The 19,196-nt window shown below is 41.8% G+C and overlaps 1 protein-coding gene across 1 annotated transcript in view; it reads right to left on the bottom strand.

Annotated features, from left to right (window-relative positions):
- Positions 1 to 19,196, bottom strand: part of LOC308307108 (cullin-1-like) — a 53,323-nt gene that overhangs the window by 16,943 nt on the left and 17,184 nt on the right. Inside the window, exons 3-13 of the mRNA XM_080752252.1 lie at positions 14,929 to 15,103; positions 14,434 to 14,601; positions 13,334 to 13,384; positions 12,652 to 12,742; positions 10,791 to 10,954; positions 7,196 to 7,358; positions 6,591 to 6,721; positions 5,791 to 5,898; positions 5,282 to 5,388; positions 2,508 to 2,556; positions 1,344 to 1,475 (exon numbers count right to left, since the gene is read on the bottom strand). Of these exons, the coding sequence (XP_080608378.1) occupies positions 1,344 to 1,475; positions 2,508 to 2,556; positions 5,282 to 5,388; positions 5,791 to 5,898; positions 6,591 to 6,721; positions 7,196 to 7,358; positions 10,791 to 10,954; positions 12,652 to 12,742; positions 13,334 to 13,384; positions 14,434 to 14,601; positions 14,929 to 15,103 (1,339 nt within the window). The remainder of the gene's footprint in view (positions 1 to 1,343; positions 1,476 to 2,507; positions 2,557 to 5,281; positions 5,389 to 5,790; positions 5,899 to 6,590; positions 6,722 to 7,195; positions 7,359 to 10,790; positions 10,955 to 12,651; positions 12,743 to 13,333; positions 13,385 to 14,433; positions 14,602 to 14,928; positions 15,104 to 19,196) is intronic.

Raw genomic sequence — 19,196 nt, 5'->3', positions numbered from 1 at the left:
TTTAATCTGTCAACTTGAAAGAGTCGCCCCTCTACACTGAAGTGACGGAGTGAGTTCATTGAGAAGGTTGCATAGATCTCACCGGTGAGTTTTGCGAACCATTCCACCACCCTCATTGAAAATGTGTGGCCACCGCAGGTTTTCTCAAACCCCCCCCGGCCAGGGATCTCCCCCTGGGTCGCCATCTGACATCAGCTTGTAAGAGAAGGCGTTTGTGCTCGGCATCCATTTGCTCACAAATCTACTCGGATGAAAGCATGGGCTTTGATGTGGTTGAACATTTTTATCATTTTGATAACACAGTCAATAATACGCTGTTATTTTGCCACTAGTATTTCTTTGGAGGACACAGTACGTAATCTCACATTCATGTTCACCCGTTTAGTCTGGTGGTGAAACCAGAAACCATTCTGCACAACATCCAGAACTGGTCTGCACGTACCAGTTGTAAATGGGTCATGGTGGTCAGGGATTACAGCTCTACGCCACCTGGATGAATTTCCAGTGTAAAATAGATTTACTTGGTTAATACTGAGGGTTAAATCACAGTATCTCACACTGGTTTACTTGCTCCCAAGGTGAATTTAACTGTAGAATGTTTGGACCTTAATGGTCTTTGTCAGGTATATCCTGAGTATGCACATACACATTTAGTGCCCTTTACACTTTGAAGGAATGAATGGCCGCATAGTGCCCGGACTTCCTCCCTATAGGCGTCCGCTCTTATTTTGAAAAGCCGGGATGAAAATGCGCAGATTTTTGGTCACCTTTTTTTTCCAACCTTAACCCAGATGTAGTTTAGAATGCCACCGTAATGGCCACCGTCATCAGAAAGCCATCATTGGAGCGCCATTTTACCATGAAAAATGCCAGCCTTGGGATCAAAATATATTTTTTCTAGATAATGAGGCTTCTTTGTTGCAAGATCAATAGGTTTCAATGGAGGATTTTCACTTTGCGTGCACGTCAACGTCTTTTGTAAACAAACCGCCACCATTACCGATCATCAATCGACAGCCCAGACCTTAAGGTAAGGCAAAACAACGTTACTGTATTTACAGTATATATCCCGGGGATACTCGGGATAGGCACTTTATGCAGCCTCTTGTTTTGCCCGAGTATACCCAGGATGGGCACTGCATGTGTTAAAAAGATTCTCATGTACTATTTTTCATGAAACATTTTCAGATATGCGTGCATAAAATGGTTATTGAATGGATTAAAAGTTGTCGTCTTTTGGAGTAACATTTTGTCTTGACTTGAGATGGTGTTCTCATGTCAGTGTGTGTATAGTATTCTATGAGTGTGTATGCATGCGAGTGTGTGTGTGTGTGTGTCCTGACCTTTAGTTTGGAGATCATGCTAGCCTCAGCGTCGTCGCTAGCACTGTTCTGGTGGACCAGGCGCTTAGCTAGCATCTTAGCATAGAACTTCTGGAATACGTCCTTGTCCTCGATGTACTTAAAAACCACCATCTGAAAGTGAAAACACACACACACACACACACACACACACACACACACACACACACACACACACACACACACACAGTTTTAAAATGTGCGTAACATATTAGTGTTCATCGCAGCATTTTACCTTTCCATTAAATATGAAATCCGTTTTTTTTTTGTTTTTTTTTGTTGGTAGGGCATCCACAAGTTAGTGTATCGCTTTTATAGAAAATTATGACTGACCAAAAGTGGTTTGGCGCTTTGCTACCCTGCGGCTCCCGTTGTGGTGACTATCTAACATATAATTTTCCGAATGTCTGTCTGTCTGTCTGTCTGTCTGAGTGTCTGTCTGAAACCGCGTTTCTCCTCAGTGGCTGGAGCAATTGATCTGAAATCGCATCACCATCAGCATATGAACACACCTGACATAACTGTGAAGCCCGTTTGTCACTTTCACAAATCGTATGCTGTATAATTGCATTTTTATGGTGTATCTATATCTATTTAGCCTACAGTACCTTTTGTGACCACACATGTTAAGGGAGGGCGCTGTTGTTCAGGCCATGCACAATCACACACAAACCCACACACACACACACACACACACACACACGGGGGGGGGTTGGGGGAGTGTGTGTGTGTGCAGGCGGGCAGGCGGGCGGGCGGGGGGGGGGGGGGTGTGGGTGGGGGGGGGGGGGGTGGTTCTGGCCCTGTTACAGATGTTGTCCAAAATCATGCAGATCGGTACACAGTATCTCTGTAGCCGTTAAATGGAACGGGTATTTCTTACATTGATGCTCCTACATATTAGCATGCAAGCACCAGTTAAAGTTACTTTCCATCCCTCATATACTGTGTGCACAGTGCACATCCCATAATCCACACACTGCACATCATTTCGGAGCTCATATCTTTGAACGGGTAAGGGCTAGTTAGTGCTTATTTGACAAAGGACAAGCACTGAGTACAGCTGTGGCGAGATCAAAGCATCCCTATGTATTTATTTTCCTAAAGATGACGTACTGTTTTGTATCAATAGAGGACAGAGTGTCTCACCACTTGGTTGAGTGTGTCCTCCAGTTCTGCCTCCTCTGGGTTCTTGGAACTAGAATGGACACACACGCACACGCACACACACACACACACACACACACACACACACACACACACACACACACACACAGTACATCCATTAGTTTCTGCCTACCTAAACCAGTGGTTCTCAACCTTTTCAGGCCACGACCCCCCCAAATAATCATATTTTAACTGGGGACCCCCCCTCCCTGACGAGCGTAATTGAGGAATGAAATTTTTATAGCATGGTTCTATTGTGAAAATAGCAGATCTACATGCTCACAACGCCTTGCAATGCGAGGCGTTGTGAGAATGTTGATCTGCTAATTTCACAAATTCTGCCTCTAATATTTGACAATTTGTTATTAAAAGAGATATTAAAAAGTCCTTAAATTGTCACTTTAGAAATGTTGAGAGAGAAAACAATGTTGCACATTAAGTTAATCATCTGGGGACCCGCCGAAATCATCTGGGGACCCCTCTGGGTGTCCCGACCCACAGGTTGACCACTGGCACTGACCTAAACAAATGCAATTATAAATGCATTTGGAAAACATGAATGCTTTCAATCAGTCATTAAAGTTTTCAATCCATATTTTCTTTCCCATCTTCTGTGTCCCATTATCACATTTGCAATGAAGTATGGACTTTAAATCTGAATGATTGAATACAACTGTTATTTAACAATAATAATAATGGATTGCACCGAAAGTATAAGGTCTCGGGTGTATAAGGTCTCGGGTACAAGCGGCCGAAATGAGTTTTCTCAGAAGGGTGGCTGGTATCTCCCTTAGAGATAGGGTGAGAAGTTCAATCACCCGAGAGAGACTTGGAGTAGAACTGCTGCTGAGGAAGGTCCTCGATGCACGTCCCACTGGGAGGAGACCCCGTGGCAGACCTAAGACCAGATGGAAGGATTATATCTCCAGACTGGCCTGGGAACACCTCGGTATACTCCCAGAGGGAGTGGAGGAAGTTGCGCAGGATAAGGAAATCTGGAAGTCTCAGTTGGAACTGTTACCCCCCCCGACCCGATTCCGGATAAGCGGTTGAAGATGGATGGATGGATGGATGGCATTTTTAAAGCACTTTTCTAAGCAAGTTGCGAACTCAAAGCGCTTTACAATGGTCCATTCATTCATACATTGGGACGTTATTTTAGCCAATCTGAAAGGTAGAGCATTTAGATCTGTTGTAACCTGTACAACTGGTCATATGATGCATCTTGCTAGCCTGGCATAGCCAGCCTATATTCTAATGCAGCTAGCTAACTGCAGTATGCCCTTCTTGTTTTAACATGGGTGGATGTTCTAGCTGAGCTAGGCTAGCATTTTGCATCATATGATGCAATAGATAATGCAATATCATGCTACAAACACAAAAGATAACTCAGGATTGTGTTGATCTTGTCCCAAACAAGAATAAAATAAGATCTGGTTGTCCTTTAAGGGCTTGGTATGATTTTTTTAAATTCGTTTTTATCGATTGACTGATTTGACACGTATCGCAACAATAGTAAGAGAAAAGATTAAGAAACAAACTTGCAATGCTGTTTAGCTAACACTGACTTGATTATTGGAGTAATTTTGGTACCGTTTTATTTGACTATGCAGTAAAAGGATAATGAGTCAACAGGAGGCTTATGTACATACAGTATACTGTATATGGCTGATAAGGCGAATGACATGTACTGACATCCTGACCTTAAACCATCCAACAAGTGTCTGGGCCTTTGTCATATTTTAGACTAGGGGTGGGCGATATGGTGATAAATATCGTTGAGACGATACTATGTCTCCACGATATGCCTTTTCAGAGATCTCGTATATATCGTGATACAATGAGGGAGACTTGTAAAAAATCCTATTGAATTCATTGCAGAATTCAATTTAAACCTTCATTTTGGTCTAAATCAGTAGTTCTCAAACTTTAAAATGTCAAGGTCTCCCCTTAACTCACAGTATTCAAATGAAACAATTTGGGTCAATTTAGAACTCCCAAAAGGAACCCAGAAAGTCCCTGGACCTCACTTCGAGGACCACTGGTCTAAATGGTCTGTTACTCCTTTTTCTTTTTCTTTGTTACCTTGTAGGTGGTTGTACTGTTAACACATTGACTGCTAAATTTAGCCTAAAACGTCTACAGGAGTCTTAAAAGGTAAGCTGGGAAGCTCGCCAACTCACCTCGTCTGGGGACGTCTTACCTGGTTACCATGGTTACCAGGTAAGCAGAACCTACTGTAGCGGCTGGTGAACAAAAACACTACATGTCCCATCATGCAACTCGGCCGCCTGCATCACTCAGCCTCCATTTTCCATTGACTCCTATTCTAAGCTGAAACATAAAAACGGCTTTATCTGTGAATAAGGTGCAAATAACGCCGAGGAGGCCGAGATCCGCTCGTTTTCACGGCGACACTATGCCGGGATGATCGGCCGCGGTTAGGATTTTAGTTTTGCGACCGTTTGCAAACAAACAGACGTCCATCTTAGAATCGTCAGATCACACACACGTGCGGAGCTTCCGGGGCTCTTCAGAATAAAGCGCCAGTTAGTGGTGGCACTCCACATCCTAACCACTAGATGGGGCTGGCGTCCTATGTGTCAAGTAACTTGAAAAGTTACCATAAAAAACAACATGAAAAATAATCATGATAAGATTGTGTATCGTGATACAGCTTGGAAAAATATTGTGATATTGTATTTTTCCATATCGCCCACCCCTATTTTAGACTTTGGTAAATCTATAAGACTCACCTCTTTTTAAGCAGCGAGTCACAGTATCTGGCCAGTAGTTCAGGAGACTTGCTGGAGGACTGAGCCATCTTGGTCACTGCATTGTTGTTAATGAAACGACCACAAGCCTGTAGAGACACAAACCACAAACAAAACATCACGTCATGTGAGGTTCATACATACAGGGAATTAACTAGCTGCTTCACTTTCATAACAAACTGATTACTCTGTCGATCACTTTTGTTTTAATTAATGTAACTGATACATCTCAATCATAAAATGTTGATAGAACATGGTACAAAAGTATGGCAAACAAATACCCATCATATATTATCCAAACCCAAACATCTTGAAATAGCTTTACATGTTTAGCCAGCAGTCAAAAACATATCATTTCATAAAGGAACAAAGCCACGCATTTACATTTTGGTGAAGTATATAAATAGCACATATTTATAAATGACACGGCAGTAAACTAATAACTTGATTACAAAAAGCTGACAAAAAGAGGAATACAGTGTGCCACTGACCTTGTCCAGGGCAGCCACAAAGCCAGCGTCGTTGTTGAAGGCAGACATGACCAGAGCGTTGTACTTCTTATGAACGTCCAACGTGGTCTGGACATAAACCTTAGGGTCCTGGGAGACACCGTCACAACATCGGATACCATTATACACTAAGTTACTTTTCCATTTTTGCTGTTTAAAGGACAACTTTGTTTTTTTACAACAAGGGTTCATATTTTAGATTGTAATTAGAGAAAAGTAAAAGTGAGTGTTAAAATGTTTTCATTTGCTTCGTTCAATTGTTTTATAGCGTTTACCGTGCTAAAATGTGGGGCATGCGTACAAGTGGCTAAATATGTCTTTTTAGACACAATAAGCCAGCAGTTTCTTTATTGCTATTTACACTTCTAGACCCCATAAGTCACATCCAACCATGAAAGGTTGCGTTGTATCTTGGGAATGGGCTTATTCTGTGTAAAATGACATATTTAGCCACTTGTACGCATGCCCCCAACCACTGAAATAAGAATCTCTAAAACAATAGAAAGTAAATGAAATCATTTTAACACTCATCTTTTATATTATTTAATTACAATCTAAAATATGATATGAACCCTTGTTGTAAAAAACTAAAGTTGTCCTTTAAGTCATTCCTATACAAATACAGTTTTTCATCTTCACTACATGCTAAAAAAAAAGAAAAAAAAGCAATTTCAATTTCTTTTACGACAAGTTGTGTCATCGTTGTTGAGCGACACCATCGTGTGATGACTTGTAAATTAGTTTTAACATAGTTTTTGTTGTTTTCTCAGTGGTGTCCATACGTTGAGAGCAGCTTCTCCACACTTCTCAATGGCAGCCAGGCCCTGGTTGTGGATGTGAGTCTCCAGAAGCTTCTTCAGCTCTCCCAGGCCGTCCGTAATGCGCGACACCAGGTTGTACATCCTGCCCAGGTCTGACAAGAGAGGAACAACATACACATCATGACATGCTTCATTTGGTGCCAAAAATAGGCTGGCAGATTTACAAGCTCACACTAAAAAAAAATCACGAAATGAAAACACAGTCTAATTGGAGCCGTCATTATTGCGTCTGAGCATCATCACTACATCTTGATCCACCACAGTTTCCCATTGGAAGTCTGACCTGCATCAGTTTGATTACACTGTAGCGATTCACTCTCACCTTACTTGATAATATACGGTATACTTTACATGATATATTATTGATGCCACGAGCGTTACCTTACCGTACTCTATGCCCAATGATACTGGATGCAACGGTTCAAGTACAATAAATCTGCCTTGCAAAATCATGTGTTCTTTACAGGAGAGTATTGTGCTGCCACTGTCGCCAAGTGGCTTGATGATGGGGGGACTTCTTTATAAATAAAAGTGATTGAAATTGATGCATGAATGCAGGAGCCTACCTTCATTCTTGTCAGCGTCCAGAAGGTTCTGGAACTCGGTGTGGAAGATCTCCAGATGTTTCTCTATGAGCACCTGTTCACACTTCCTGGCCAGTTCATCCTGAGTGGACTCGTGGAGGTATACCTGAACACGACGCTGTTCCTCTAGCAGGCGAGCCTCAGCCTACACACACACACAATACAGAGCCACACAAAAAAACAGACGCACAAACAGAAAAATAAATACACATACACAGACAGACAAATAAGCATGCATACACACACCCCCATACATAAATAGCATTAGGGTCAGTACTAACAGTAATAGTGGAAGAGGTCATAACAGTTCTAATCTGCTAGAACAAGGGTCTTCAACAGGGAGCCCGGGACCCCTAAGGCAGTGTTGTACCCAAACGCGTTCAATGAACGATCGTTCGTGAACACGTTCATATTTTGGGCGAACGTGAACTGAATGCTCTTTGTTTCCGCTTGATGAACGTTATCGTCGAACGCGTTCATTCTGACGTCCGTGAACGGAGGTCGACGGCCCGTTCAGCCCGCTCGTGCGGCGGTCCGCGGTCGCCTGTCCTCTCGTCTTTCTTTGCATTCACATGCTCCAATATCACCCGGCTGCAGGCTCGCAGACCTCGCGGACGGGACGTTGATATGTGAGCGCCTGCCTGAGCGGTGCTGTCTGCAGCTGTGTGCTTCTCTACATGAAGCGGAGTCTCCTCCTCGTTACGTTGTCTCCCACCCAAGTAAAGCGTCACTACACTTCGTTGTGTGACGTGTGTTGCATGCCAAAATAGCTGATCTGCAAGCTCACAACGCATCGCATCCATGAGACAACGTGAGCTTAGCTTGTAGATTATTTTAACCAACGTGGACGGTTAGAAACGTCTGCCTTCACAATAAGGGTGAGGAAAACTGGGCACTGGGCACCTAAATATTGTGGGCACCTCAATGTTAAGTTGGATGAAATAATTTAGGCGAGTCAATCTATGAAAAAATACCACCTAACCCCAAAAAAATTGTCACAAATGATTTGTCAATGGATTCTGGTAGTATTGGGCAAGCTAAATAACATACTAAAAGTCTACCAAAATCAACCTCCCAGAAAGCCGTCATTTTCAAGATGGCGTCCGAGATGGCGGCGGGGAGCTTAAAATGGCTATATCTCCTCTAAAAAAATTGTCACAAATGATTTTTCAGTGGGTTCTGGTAGTATTGGGCAGGCTAAATAACATACTAAAAGTCTACCAAAATCAACTTTCCGGAAAGCCTCCATTTTCAAGATGGCATAGCTGGCGTCCATGATGGCTGCCGGGAGCTCAAAATGCCTTTAAACTGGGATTTAATGTGTACAAAATCACAACAATTGTGCACTTGGTTACAGATTTTTGAATTTTGGCATGGTGTTAGGTATGGCCATAAGGTTTTCAAAAAACATCACAAACAAGTTGGGCTTGACCCATAGTGGTCTGTTGCAATTAATCCAATATTAAATAGGTCAGTATATGGTTGAAACCTAATTGATGGAAGAGATTTTACAATGGATTCTGTTACTATTGGGTATGCTAAATAACATCCTAAAAGCTTAGGAAAAACAAATGACTGGAAAGGCATCATTTTCACGATGGCATCCATGGGAGCTTAAAATCTATATTAATTGGGAGGGAATATGTGCCATCTTAAAAATGATGCCTTTCCAGTAGTTTGTTTTTACTTAGCTTTTAGTATGTTATTTAGCATTCCCAATAGTAACAGAATCCATTGTAAAATCTCTTCCATCAATTATTTGGGGTTTCAACCATATACGACCTATTTAATATTGGATTAATTGCAACACAGACCACTATGGGTCAAGCCCAACTTGTTTGTGATGTTTTTTGAAAACCTTATGGCCATACCTAACACCAAGTCAAAATTCTAAAAGCTGTAACCAAGTGCACAATTGGTATGATTTTTTACACATTAAATCCCAGTTTAAAGGCATTTTGAGCTCCCGGCAGCCATCATGGACGCCAGCTATGCCATCTTGAAAATGAAGCCTTTCCGGAAGGTTGATTTTGGTAGACTTTTAGTATGTTATTTAGCTTGCCCAATACTACCAGAACCCACTGAAAAATCATTTGTGACAATTTTTTTGGAGGAGATATAGCCATTTTAAGCTCCCCGCCACCATCTCGGACGCCATCTTGAAAATGACGGCTTTCTGGGAGGTTGATTTTGGTAGACTTTTAGTATGTTATTTAGCTTGCCCAATACTACCAGAATCCATTGACAAATCATTTGTGACAATTTTTTGGGGGTTAGGTGGTATTTTTTTCATAGATTGACTCGCCTAATTGCTGTGTGTGGTTCTATATATGGCGGGCTGTGTAAAAAAAAAAAAAAAAAAAAAGAAAAAAAAAAACGTTTGAATAGCCTAAAGTATAAAAATATTATGGTTAAAAAAAAGAACGAAAAAGAACTAAGTTAGTTCGTTTTGAGGAACCATGAACTTTAGTTCAAAATGTAGAATTATAAACTATGAAATGAACTAGTTCATTTTAGAAGTTTTGAACTTGAACTTGAACTAGTTTGTTTTGAAAGTGAACTTTCCCAACACTGCCCTAGGGGGTCCTCAGAGTTACTACAGGGGGGCCACCAAATGCTTGTGTGATAGGATCATTATTTTAAATGAACAATTGAACCCTCGCATCCCTATACTCTGAGGAGAACTTCAGAAAAAAATAGTAGATCTACAGCTCTCTTGTAGATCAGCTATTTTTGGCAAATAGGTTTGGTGTAGTGGTAAAAAACAGACCAAGTACAGAGTGAAAGTATTTTAAGTGGTTAAGTGTCAAACAAGTCTATGAATCTATCTATGAAATCGATGAGAATCTCCATCACACATTTATACAATATGTAGAGGGGTCCCTGCTTCATCTCTCTCTGCTAAGGTTTCCTTGGCCTGAAAATGTTGAAGGCCTAGAACTAATAGTAATATTCATATTAGGCGTGCGTACCTTCTTCATGTACTCTGTGACAGGGTTCTGTAGTAGGAACTAGAACTAATAGTAATATTCATATTAGGCGTGCGTACCTTCTTCATGTACTCTGTGACAGGGTTCTGTAGTAGGAACTAACCTTCTTCATGTACTCTGTGACAGGGTTCTGTAGTAGGAACTAACCTTCTTCATGTACTCTGTGACAGGGTTCTGTAGTAGGAACTAACCTTCTTCATGTACTCTGTGACAGGGTTCTGTAGTAGGAACTAACCTTCTTCATGTACTCTGTGACAGGGTTCTGTAGTAGGAACTAACCTTCTTCATGTACTCTGTGACAGGGTTCTGTAGTAGGAACTAACCTTCTTCATGTACTCTGTGACAGGGTTCTGTAGTAGGAACTAACCTTCTTCATGTACTCTGTGACAGGGTTCTGTAGTAGGAACTAACCTTCTTCATGTACTCTGTGACAGGGTTCTGTAGTAGGAACTAACCTTCTTCATGTACTCTGTGACAGGGTTCTGTAGTAGGAACTAACCTTCTTCATGTACTCTGTGACAGGGTTCTGTAGTAGGAACTAACCTTCTTCATGTACTCTGTGACAGGGTTCTGTAGTAGGAACTAACCTTCTTCATGTACTCTGTGACAGGGTTCTGTAGTAGGAACTCTGTGCTCTCTCGTGTGTAGAAGCGCTCCGTGTCGGTAAGGAACTGACACTCAAAATACTCCTTGTACACAGACAGCGTCGGGCCTTTGGCAAAGGCGTCTTCTTCATTCAGACCCAGCTCAACTGGAGTGAGAAAGAGAGAGGTCAGTAGCATAATGAATCACACACGCTTTCCACTTTCATTGACTTCATCTATCTATCTACAGTATAAATTAGCCAAATCTGTGTGTGTGTCTGTCTGTCTGTCTGTGTGTGTGTGTTTAACACATTCAAAGCCCAAGAATTGTTGTTTTTTCCCTTACCTTTGAGAAAATCGCCAAATATTCTGTCGTATGGGCACACGCGACAGAATTCTGTCGCATGCGCACGACTCTTTTAGTAATGCGAAGAAAATCTGTAAGTGTGCGCAATCCTCTGTGAGGAAGATTGTCTGTTTTGACTGCAACATGCTGTGATCAGATTGCTCCATAGACAAACATTGGAAGTGTTTTTCCAAGCGCATTCCAAAAAAAAGGGACTAAATGGTAAGACGGAATACATTTCCCAGCGGATTCCTTGTGACTCGTGTCAGGGCAACCACACTTGCAATTTCCCAGAATTGCATTTTTCTAGTTACTGTATACCTTTTCTCTATAGTAACACTCATCCTGATTGTGTTTGTTTCAACTGGTACTTTTGTTAGTTGCTATATATGTGGCTGTGCCAAACACGAGTTTCCCGAGTTGGCCGTTTTTGAAAAAAACTCTCCCTACTTCCGGTTTCGGCATGATCGCGAAATGCATGTTTGACTCCCAGAACAGCTCTATCTTACACTATAGCCTCTATCTTTTGAATGCCTGAACGGATTTTCCAAGAGGATTTGTTTTGTTTGAAAGCTGTGAATGGCGCGCACACGTGAGGTGCATCATCCGTGCATTATCCATGCACGACCTCTGCACATTGTGCACATCAAAAGGTAAAATTCTGGCAATTGAAGACATTAGTCGATTTTAATTCTTGGCAGCAAGCAGGTTAATCAATTAATACTTTCTCTTTTCTTGTGATCTGTATTTATATAATTTGAAAAGCACATTATGACCTGATTATTGGTCATAAACATGTCTTTAATCAAATCTGACTTAAGTAGAAAGCCTGTCCATAAATACAGTAACATGACATGATCATGATGAATTAACCCATTTAGAATGGGTACACATTTTGTGTATCATTATTTTATGCTTTAACTATTGAAAAATAGCAGATATACAAGCTCACAGCGCGGCACCGAGTGCCGCGCTGCGAGCTTGTAGATCTGCTATTTTTGAAAAATCGTGAAAATTAGAATTTTGACCCGATTCTATAAGTGTCTTTTGAATCCTTCTAAGATTTTTTGAAAAACCCTATGTATTTATGTCAGCAATCTGGCCAGCCATCGTCAAAGAAAAGGTCCTTCTCACTCAACTGGAGCTCAGTTAGTCTGTTCTTGAGAGACTACTATGTCAGAGGTTCTCAAACCTTTTCATGTGAAGGACCCCCAAAATTATATTTATTTGGCCACGGACCCCCATCTCAACATATTTCGTTCCAGGGACCACCCAGAAGCAAAATTTGAGTTACAAACGTTCGCTTTGAAAATACATAATATTCAAAGATTTGCACACATTTTCTATTTTTTTTTTCAAAAATAGCAGATCTACAAGCTCGCAGCGCGGCACTCGGTGCCGCGCTGTGAGCTTGTATATCTGCTATTTTGCACTGGTTAAAGCATTCAATCATTTCTAGGCCTAAATGGGTTAGCACAACAGCTTTAGAGCAACAGGGGTCATGGGGAGGTTACGCACCATAAGACTGAACCACGCCACTGATGAGTCTAGTGTTAATGGTCTCTCCGTTCCTCTCCCTCTCTATCAGCTTCAGCACTGCATTTGTTACCTGAGAGAGACAGACAGAAAGAGACATACATAAACAGAAAGAGAGCATATGTTTAACTCATCTACTGCTTATGACTAGTTTAACGAGTTTGAAAAAAAAAAAAGGGGGTTTTCATACAGGGCAGCCATCTTTGCTTACAAAACATGTAAAACATAATGGCTATTATCTCAAGAATGCCTGAACGGATTTCCAATCGGATTGTTTTGTTTGAAAGCTGTGCACAAACATGGTGCATGATCTGTGCATGGGCGTGCATGATCTGTGCACTATAAATTACATGGAAGTCTATGGATACTTCTGGCGGAGAAATCCCAAAGACGGCATATTTAAATGGCAGTAGATGAGTTAACAAGATGAACCCCCTTGCATCCCTATTCGGGCCGGGGCATGTCATATCAGGTGGTCAAAAACTGATGAAAATTCCACCTCAACAGCCGAACTACAAGCCCACAAATGAGAAGCATTGTGATCTTGTAGATCCGCTATTTATTGTACAACAAAGTATATAGGGTTTCAGTGGTTAATTATCTTCTCTCAGATCAGCTAGCTAGATGGTATCACAGTGCATCTGCCAGATCCAGTTCCACCCACCTGCTTGTTGAGGGGTCTGAATAAACACTCCCTCCATGTCACCAACGCCAGCTGGGAGAGGAGGAGGAGGAGGAGGTGAAAGATGAAGAGGAGGGTTATGGGAGAGGGGAGATGGGGTTTGGGATGACAGAAGAGGAGAACGAGAGGATTAATAGAAGATCAACGTACCACATACTGTACGACCACAAATTAATGATCCAAAATGAACATGTCCTCCTGTGCCATTTCCATTTTGTTTCCAAGTGGTGGTCTGTCTACATCAGTTATACTGCTACTCCCAATTTCCTCTTTATGGATGGATAAAAGCTTCATCTCATCTAAACAACAGCAGTTGGCAGAGTCAGCCCGCACTGCCCACAAGCATCTGTTAAACTGACGAAGTGAATGGAGGACATTGGGAGACTAGTAAAAATATACTGAGCATACAAGCTCTCTGTCAACAACAGAATCCTTTATACTCAATCAGTAAGACAAAGTATAATCTTTACTGATTATACCGTTTTCTTTTAGATTGATATTCATATGCATTTGTTATATTGTTGTTGATGTTCTGACATGTTATCTTGTTTATTATAGTGATGTATTATCTGCTTATTGTAAGTCACTTTGGATTAAAAGCGTCTGCTAAATGGGTAAACAGAGTACGCTAAACATTAAGCACTCTGGGGATTTGGATTAGGCGTTGTGTGCCTTGCTCCAGGGAACATTGATGGTAGATGGGGCAATGAGAGGGTTTCTCTTGTCACTTCCTCTAGCTAGCCCCACAACCCAAAGCTTGTTAGCCAAGACATTTTGCTTGTGCGTTAAGTAGAGTTTATTTTCTTCATCTGCTGAAGCTGCACTTCTAGACACTTTACACTTTTACATGCATGTCAATCCCTTGTACGGCTGTTGTTGTTGGTGGTATTATTTCACCCTTTTTGCCAGACTGGGACTCTGACTCGCATCCCAGCATTCACCCCCAACAAAACCGCTACGTCTTTGTAAAATCAAGTTTAATCTCAACTTTCCCGGGTCGGAGATTAAAAGCGGTGAACTTCCAATTGCAAGCTCTCACCATCTCCAGCTGTACACAGGCCGTCCCGTGGGTGTGTGCTTACCGAGTAGATCTCGTAGATGCCCTTGCGTCCCTCGTCACACTCCCGCCGGACCCAATGGCGGTTGAGGTAGGCACAGATCCCATTGAGCACTTTACTGGAGAAACGGTAGTCCTCCCACTGTTGTGTGTAGAACTTCAACACACACTCATCCATCAGGTCCTCTCCGTCCTGGAAGGCAAGGATACAAGGAAGGAGAGAGAAAGAGAGGAGGAAGGGAGCGAGGGAAGTGGCACAGAGTGGAAGGCAGGAAGGACAGATAAAAGGAAGGCAATTGATTATTTGCATAGCAAAACGATACGATAAGATACAAAGCCAAGCGATACGATATTTAGCCGTTTGCATATCGTTATAGTACATCGTTGAAAACTAAATCGTTTTTTAGATGCAGTTACTATATCGTTACACCCCTAGTACGTCCAATGGACCGACCGTAAGCAGGCTTGTTTGCTCGGTTATGTTAGTGTGCACGTCGTGTACTGTGTATTAAGGACTGACCTTGAGCAGGCTGGTTAAATAGTTCTTGAGGAACTCTTTGAGTCTCTTGTAGAGTTCTAGGCCTACGAACTGCGCTCCGCCGGGAGTGGTGGTCTTCTTGGAGGGCTTGGCGGCGGGTACAGAGCCCCTGCCCTGGCTGGACTGGTGCACACTGGTACAGTAGTTATATACATGTCTGAGGCACAGGGTTAAGGCCAGTAGAGTACAAAACAGAAGGCATAAAAAACTATTATGTAAACACGTTGTGTACTACATGTTCTACAATCTACACAATATGCACAACACAGATACGGATATCGTCGCCAGTCAGGTGGAAAACATGTATGTCCGTTCAAAACCATTACTTTATCATTATTTTAAAGCCATTTTAAAATAGTGAAAATAGCCGATCTACAAGTTCACAACACGTTGCAGGTTGTGAGCTTGTAGATCAGCTATTTTCACTACTTTTGTCCGACGCTCTTGTATGATGAAGTGGGGCATTCATTTACGCAAAAAAAATAAAAAAAACACACCCGTGTGAACTGAGCGGTGGAGTCTGTGCGCGCGCGTGTGTGTGTGTGTGTGTGTGTGTGTGTGTGTGTGCGTGCGTGTGTGTGAGTGTGCCTTGCCTGTTCTGGCCTGGCCTGAACAACAGCGCCCCTCCCTTAACATGTGTGGTCTGAAAAGGTACTACACCACAGGCTTGAGGCTACATACAGACCCACCCACCCACATACATACATACATACATACATACAAACAAACAAACAAACAAACAAACATACATACCTACACACACGGCCACGCTATGGAGACGGTGTGACCACCGCTCAAAAAACATACAAACTTGAAATATGGGGATAAGAGGATTCTTCCTGATGGCAACAATATGGTAAATTGAGAACAAACAACATGGTTGACCAGATCAAAGCTAGTGCTTACTTGTAGATCTGGGAAAGGTAAAGCATAAACACACAGGACCCCGACGCATATGAACACTTTCCTCAATCCTCATTAAAGACTAAACATGGCACTGTGAGGTTAAAAATGCTAGCCTTGCAAAGCATTTGTATGTCACAACTAATCTGGTTTAATCAGGGCCCCGTCACAGAACGGGTGCGAGGCACGTGCCTCCATGTTGGATGAAGTGGCACCAACATGGAGATTGTTGTGATGAGATTGTGGCATCATATAATTTTATGTCAGCAGCAGGTCTCCATAATAATTAGGGTCATGTACACCTAGCTACTAGAGGCCTCCCCGGGGAACTTTGGAGGGTGATTAAACTACAATTAGATGGCACACAGCAAAAGGGAAGTTTGTGATCATTTCTACCTCCTGACCTGAAATTTTAAATATCACCCCTCATTACATAGAAATTAAGCGCTTTGTCATTGTTTAGTCAGGAAGGAAGGAAGATGCCACAACAATCACAAACTGCTCCTACTATCTCTATTCCAACATGGCAGAATGATCCTCCAAACATTCCATGCAGCCACTATAAATGTTTAGATAGCGCTCAATTCAAGCGTCAACTCCTGGATTTACAACATTACATGCCGTAAGGAGTAGAGATGTTACCGATCCATCGGCAATGGATCGGATCGGGCCGATTAAAGCGTGATCGGCGATAATCGGTGGTTTCGATCAAAAGGTAAATTCACTGATCCGATCCGATCGGTGCATCCGATCAACCAGCCGTTCAGTATGCCCACTTGAGGCCATTTTGGGCTATTGATTTCCACAGTGTTGAAGGAATAATTAGTTAGTGCTATGATAATAAATACATAGTAATGCTGGTAAATAACTATAAGGCAAATAAATAAATGAATTCATGAGTGAATTAATTAATTAAAGTTAAAACATTAACATTTAGAAAATATAAATAATATATAAATAATAACTTGATCGGATCGGTGATTGATCGGTATCGGGTGATCAAACTTTTGTGATCGGTGCTCGGTTCCAAAAAACCTGATCGGACCATCCCTAGTAAGGAGTGCATCTTTAATGCATGGACTCAATTGCTGAAGTCAGAATTCATGCTCATTGTATTGCGACACTACCAGCGTCTGTAAAATGCCTGAAATGCAAATGTAATATAAAATTCATGATTCAGGTCAGAGAATCTTCAGACACACACACACACTGCACCTGGGAGCTATCAACGAGCAACAGTCAGAGCGAGGGGCCAAAAAATATAATAAGCAGAAATGTCAGTCAGGGAACCTGAATTGGATCAGTTTAATTCTGCTGGATTGAACGGGGAATGAAACTGGAGAGGAACGTACTGGTTTCAGGCTGGTTCTAGCTCATTCCTACAGCTCTTCAACTGGAAATTAATTCTAGAGACTAGAACAGGGTTCCCCAATTAGTTTTCCCCAAGGGCCGAATTATGTCTAGGGTACCAAGCCGAGGGCCACAGCATTGCAGGGGGGCGACGGTGGCGTTCCCGCTACTCCAGCGACAGTTCAGACATCGTCGTTGTTGGGTGAAAATTTTGTATGTCCAAAACCGTTCGTTTTGAATTCATAATTTTTAAAATGATTTAAACTAGTGAAAACAGCCGATCTACAAGCACACAACGCCACTTGCAATATCCGCATGCTTGGGCCATGCGGATATTGCAAGTGGGCCACCAAATAATTGGCAAAACAATATAATTGCGACCGTAGGTCGCATTTACTACCAAAACCTCCACCGGCTGTCTGTCTGTCTCTCCGTCCGTCCGTCACACGTCACACTTTGGCCCTGCTCATATCTCCATATCAACCGTTGTGCCGCCTGGACGCTCAGATACACTAGTTCTGAAACTATACATGCAATTCTAGAAATGCTTGGGCTGCAACAAGGCATAAGACATCTCATAATGTATAATACAGTGGATGGTTACAGCAGCTATTGAAAGTGTGCTCAAATTATGGCAATGATCAATGACAATTTACACCGCAAAAAAAAGTTGTATTGTAATGGTGAGAAGCCATGAGGACAAGAAATTGGCCCTCCCAGCCTTTCACTTAAGAGTGACAGTCATCTTTCTGTAAGGCAGGACATCCAAGTAGCGTGGTCACATTTTCACTGACAATCTCCATCTAGACAGTGCTGAAAACGTTATTCCCAGGCCAATATATGCTGCTTCGCAAGTTCAGTAAATGTTCACGTCCTGTCAACTGTGCACTTTTTAGAGCATTTTGCACTCTCATGTGTACAGCTTTCTTGTGGTGCACATACAAGAAAGGTAGCATGATGAGCAGGCTTAAAGTGACATACAATGATGACGTGAGGATTCTACTTAAGGTCCCTAGATGTCATAGTGCCGGCCACTTATTTGTAACGTGTGGAATCTACACGTGAGGCTCTCTTAAAGCACTACATGTATGGTTTCACGTCTCGCAGAACTGTATTATTGAGCCGTCTCCAGTAGAGATGTTACCGATCAATCGGCAATGGATCGGATCGGGCCGATCAAAGCGTGATCGGCCATAATCGGTGGTTTAGATCAAAAGGTAAATTCACCGATCCGATCCGATCGGTGCATCCGATCAACCAGCCGTTCAGTATGCCCACTTGAGGCCATTTTGGGGTATTGATTTCCACAGTGCTGAAGGAATAATTAGTTACTGCTATAATAATAAATACATAGTAATGCTGGTAAATAACTATAAGGCAAATATATTAATGAATTCATTAGTGAATTAATTAATTAAAGTTAAAACATTAACATTTAGAAAATATAAATAATATATAAATAATAACTTGATCGGTATCGGGTGATCAAACTTTTCTGATCGGTGCTCGGTGATCGGTTCCAAAAAACCTGATCGGACCATCCCTAGTCTCCAGTCCAGGTTGCATAAACAGAGTCAGCTTCTATTTATGATTTTTGTTTACAGTTCGTTATGTGTGATGCCAATGATTTGTACATGTTGTATTTACTCTACAGACTATATATGCATTATTAGTGTAATAATCAGTGTGAAAACAAAGTTTGTCATTATATTAATATGATGATCTTGATCTTCTTATGAGCACTCCACTCACATTTACAAGGCAAATATTAAACAGGCATGGGGGATTCCGATTCACAGATGAACTCTGATCATATTAGCAGTCAGTTTGTGCTGATGCATTATGTGTATAATTAAAGTTATACTATGTAACTTTTTTTATAAAACATATCTTAAAATTGTCCTAACTATTAAATCGCTAAAGTTTTAGAACCCCCACTCGGTTAATTTCAGCCCCAAAAGCCTTTTCTTTATGTTTTCTACTTAGCCGTGACAGGG

The sequence above is a fragment of the Nannobrachium achirus genome, assembly GCF_963921795.1.
Source record: "Nannobrachium achirus genome assembly, chromosome: 21".
Classification (NCBI taxonomy): Eukaryota; Metazoa; Chordata; class Actinopteri; order Myctophiformes; family Myctophidae; genus Nannobrachium; species Nannobrachium achirus.
The sequence above is the reverse complement of the archived record's forward strand: the minus strand, read 5'-3'. Positions and strand labels throughout refer to the sequence as shown.